Genomic DNA, 5,190 nt, shown 5'->3' with positions numbered 1-5,190 from the left:
CAGAGATCCAAAAGCGTTGTTTAACCAAGTTCATGCGCTGATTGTTTCGAGCTAAGTGTGCAAAAGAACATGGTCAAATTTGGTTTTCTCAAATACCAAATCTTGTATGCTAAGTTAGATGAGTTTCGGCAGTGGCCGTGACACGTCCGAGTCGAGAGGAGGAAGACCGGGAGATGAGTGAATGGACGGCCACTTACTCCAATCTTTATAAACTAAAAAAGTATAGGTTACAAAGATATATTATGCGAACAGGCGAATGCAAATTTTGCGTCTCCGTTTCGCAATCTACTGCAGTAAAGATAAATTGCGAATTTATAACTGCCATTTGAACTTAAAATATGAATTTGTACATGCTGCATGAGGGGGTAATCAAGAAGAGAACACATGCACTCCTTGTGAGTTGTGGCAGAATTATAACGTAAGTACTACCACAAGAATCACGCACAGACGCTTCAATTACTTGCATTGCACCATATACATCGTTCACAATGTATGGTAAGCATCTCCCATCTAAGCATAGCGCGGGCAGTGATGGTGGCAGTCGCCGCCGGTGACGTCCTCGTGGTGGCCATGTAACGCGGCCGCGGCCTGCTCGAGCGCCTGGACATGGCTCTTGAGGAACCTGACGTAGCGGACGGCCTCCTCCAGCATGGACGCCGTGTCCAGCCTCGCGCCGCCGGGCACCAGCCGCTGCAGCGCGCGCATGCGCTGGCTCACGCGCTCCCGCCGCAGCCTCGCCGCCACGCTCTGCGGCTCGCTCGAGACGCGCCCGTTGCGGCGCCTGGGCCTCTCCACGTCCACGGCCGAGTGGATGCCGACAAGCCGCCGCGTCGTCGGGTGCTCCGGGTAGGCCGCGGCCGGCGGCGGCACGGACACCGGCATCGTCACCATCGATGGAGTAACAGCACTGGTGGCACACGATGGATACGGCGGGACTAGTACCGGTGGCTGGTGCGGTGGCGATGTGGATGGAGAAGCAAGGTATGTGAGGGCGCTGTCGAGTTGGGAGATGGTGTGCATGAGCTGTTCTTGGTTCGTCATATCCATGGCCATGTCCAAGTCCATGCAGAAAGATGGACTGATGGACCTCGGCAACTCAACGAACTTCTGCTAGGGTGTAACTTCTGCTGGTCTAGCTAAAAGAAGCTTGACTGGTGGATGGTGGTGCTTCACTCGTGTGGAGGGGCTAGTTAGTTGTTGAGCTGAGGTAGGTGCGGGAGAGCTATTTATGCTCCTCTGCTGGTTTAGGCTGATCCGTGGATGCGTACACTACTGTTATTTGGTGGAAAAAGTTTAAAATAAACCTTAAATTTGTAGGCAAAAGCTAAACCAAAGCCCGAACTCTCAATCCTTGAAATCAACACACTAAACTCTCTAATCCCGGTCTATTTTAAACCTTGAGAGGACTTCGCCGGTATTGGCTGGATTGGGCCGGCCCAGTAGCGCAATCAAGTCCACAGCCAACAATCCAAATCATTTTTAAAAAACATTATTTACGAAATAATTTATGAAATTCCAAAAATATTATTCAAAAAATGCGACACAATTCTGAAAATCCAAAAAAAACAATAGCATGTGAATAACTGTTGTAATTCTGAACATTTTTTGACAAATGTGATTTTTTTGAAATCGTGAACAGTTTTTTAAAATGCGAACATAATTTCAGAATTCTAAATAATTTTTAAATAACACAAAATGAATTGAATTCGTGCTAAAAATATAAAACATGAACATTTTTTAACTTCTGAACAATTTTAGAAACATGCAAACATTTTTTAACCTTCACGAATTCTTCTTGTGTTATATGGGCTGGTCCAAATTCTTGTTTCTGAGAGTAGCTGGTTATCCCGGCTGGGATTGTAGTATTCCCGGTGCGCCAAACAGGCCTAGGGTCTAAAATAGACCGGGATGACAAGTTTGGAGTACCAATTTCTGGGATTCAAAGTTTAGGATTTGATTTAGCTTTTGGCTACAACTTTAAGGTTTATTTTGGACTTTTTCCTTATTTGGCCAGCACACAGAAATGCTAAATCTTGTGGAGACCGGGACCAAGGGCCATTTCGGAGGGGGCAACTAGAGGGGACTAGTTTGGGCTATGAGCGTTGGCTCGGGCCGCACAGGCTGATGTAAAGTTGTGTGCAGGGACGAATTCAGGGGGGGGGGGACGAGGGGGGGCGAGACCCCCCCCCAACGATCGTGTCGTCCCTCGATGGCCTTGAGTTAATCGCTATTGCCCATCGTGGAGGACAAGAGGCTTTTAGTTGCAAGGCCGTACTACGCACCCACGAGGCCACGACCTGGAGTTGGACCACGCACGCACATATCGCTAGAGCCTAGAGGCTAACCTCTTCGTTTCCAAGACGCTTCTATGATGGCTGCTGATCGGATCTCTCCATCGCGCCTCCATCGAGAAGAAGGGGCGAAGGGAAGGGGATGCGGGACAGGCAGGCGCTGATCGATCAACAGAGACGGTGCCGCCTTGCCGGCAGACCGGACGCAGTGATGAGCTACAAGCCTATGGCAGTTTCGGGGGAGAAAACTGGTACTGAATCGGCAACGTTGGAACCAAAATTGATCGCCCCCGAGGATGTGACGCTGCACTCCGCAATGATGGAACGACGCCAGGATATTGTGCGGTTAGTCTACTTTGCTGATATATATTATAGGAGTACAATGTTTATTTGTACGCTTAGATGGAATTCGCTTACCTGCGTAGATTTGTTTTATCATCATTAAACCTGATTATATACTTTTAACTGAATGAATTGTAAATTGTGTATGTATAATCCTGAATAAGAAAATAATTTATCCATTCTACCGCGGAACTGGTTTTACAACCTTAATCTGGCTGTATGATTGAAAGTTTCTATCATAATCAACGAGAAGCTAGTGAAAAAACAGTACCGATTCCAGTCCAACAAATGACCACACTTGATCTAGTGACAGTACATAGTTGGAGATGCAAAGCTAACGCTTAGGATAGCCATACCTTATGTTCATTTTTTTTTACTTGTTGTCTTTTGCCCCCCTATGTCTAAATCCTGGCTCCGTCCCTGGACTCGTAGGTTGTAATAAGTGGTGCATCAATGCTCCACTTGTCACCACCAGAAAAAGTCAAAATGACCTTTGAAAGGGATACCTCTTCATTAGTGATTTCACATCTAAGGCTGCACGAAAAGCAAAATTGTAAACAGAAAGGAGCAATGAGAGCTCAGGCATAGACCATAGATTGGTGTTGACCTCAGCGCGAATAATAATAATAATAATAATAATAATAATAATAATAATAATAATAATAATAATAATAATAATAATAATAATAATAATAATAATAATAAGTTGGTTTTCTTACGCATAAGATCTATGTCTCACCTGTTGTGAGGCGTTGCCTTAAAAAAACTTATTGCCGGACGTATTCTCCGCTCGCCTTTAGGGATCATTTGAGTGGGCCAGCCCAATGGAGTTATGTGGGATCCTTCTTGTATTTACCTCTTCTGTTTTTCCTACTAGTTTATCATTTTTATTTTTTGGCTTTTGCAAAAAGAATTATTCACTATTTTGTTTTCTTTTCCTTTTTCTCATTACATTATTTTTGTAATGCAAGTTGACTCCTTTTAAGCACATGTTGAACATTTTCTGACTACATATATAACACATTTTAGGTAAATTTTCAAAAAATTGAATACATACTGAACATTTGTCAAATGCATATTGAACATTTTTTAAATACATGGTAAATAATTTTAAATACACATTACATTTTTCAAATATGACATGAACAAAAAATTGAAACGTGCAAACATGTTTTAAATGTACCGAACATTTTTCTGACTGGTACAATCATTTTCAAAAAATTACGTGAACACATTTTTACATTTCATCAACAATTTTTAAATGTGATCAACATGCTTTAAACATGTGAACATTTCTTCAAATGTTACGGGTAATTTTTGTATGGTCTGACCATTTTAAAAATTATGTGAACAAATTTTATTATGTCATGACATTTAATACGTGATTAACATTTATAAAAAAGTATAAGTAACGTTTTTAAATTGAAAAGATGAATCAAACCTACGTAGCAAACCAACAAGATCCTATTGGGTCGCTCCACTACAGTCTCCCTGGTGAGCCGGCAAATGATATGTATCGCCTATCGGGCGATAAGCTAATCACAATCGGCCACTAGCCTTTGCATTTGCACCAGCACATTAGAAGAACTCGAGCGAGGATTGCTAGGATGACAGCAAGAAGTTTCCGAAATTTTGTGGTACCTTCTCACAAGGTTTTGGGAAGCTCCCGGGGAATTTTATTCATGTGATTTTTCTCGGTTGGTTTTTTAAGAAAACTGCTTTTTACCTTTCGCTTCTTTTGTGGTTATTTTCTTATATTTTTCCCTTACTTTTTAAATACAACATGTTCTTTCCGAATTTGCCAACAGAAAATTCAATTCTTGAGTCTTTTGCGAGTCAGTGACCATTTTTTATTTGAAAATACCTTCCAAAACTGTGAACATTATTTTAGTTCATGATTTTTCAGTAAATTCATGATTATTTTGAATAATCATGGATTTTGTAAAATGCATGAACTTTTTCGTATTCACAAATAAAATCACACGACAGAACTTTTTCGTATTCATAAACATTCATGAGTATTTCTTAGTTCTTGAGCATGTTAACAATTGTGGATGTATTTTGAATCTTAAACATTTTTTAAATTTGCAAACATTTTTTGAATTCGTGATAGTTTTTCAAATTCCAGAACAGATTTTTATTAACCGAATATTTCAATTTTATGAACTATTTTATAATTTATTAACATTTCTTCCAATATCCATTACCATTTTTTGAATACATGAAGGTATATAATATTTATTTATTTTTAAAATGTAGAACATTTATCTTAATTCGTGAAATTTTTCTGCATGTCTTGAACATTTTTAATTCAATAATTTTGTTTAAATTTGTAATCAATTTTTTAAAATTATTTTTTTTGCATGCGTGAACATTATTTTTATCTTGGCAATATACTTTTATTGCACTGACATTTTCCTAAATTCATGATAGTCCTATATGCATAAGAAGTTAATCCCCACCATCCTATTTATCTCAACATGCACATATGCCACCTCATCAAAGGCCCATCACTACATGCATGAGAAAAAAATTATTATTAGTTGATCTCATGCAC

The 5,190-nt window shown here is 40.2% G+C and overlaps 1 protein-coding gene across 1 annotated transcript; it reads right to left on the bottom strand.

Annotated features, from left to right (window-relative positions):
• Nucleotides 1-304: 304 nt before the first annotated feature.
• LOC123160346 (transcription factor HEC2-like) lies at nt 305-1,182 on the bottom strand. Its single transcript, XM_044578154.1, has one exon. It carries the CDS (start codon nt 1,063-1,065, stop codon nt 511-513), a length of 555 nt encoding a protein of 184 aa, XP_044434089.1. The 5' UTR covers nt 1,066-1,182; the 3' UTR covers nt 305-510.
• Between the last annotated feature and the right edge of the window lie 4,008 nt (nt 1,183-5,190).

The sequence above is a fragment of the Triticum aestivum genome, chromosome 7B, assembly GCF_018294505.1.
Source record: "Triticum aestivum cultivar Chinese Spring chromosome 7B, IWGSC CS RefSeq v2.1, whole genome shotgun sequence".
Classification (NCBI taxonomy): Eukaryota; Viridiplantae; Streptophyta; class Magnoliopsida; order Poales; family Poaceae; genus Triticum; species Triticum aestivum.
The sequence above is the reverse complement of the archived record's forward strand: the minus strand, read 5'-3'. Positions and strand labels throughout refer to the sequence as shown.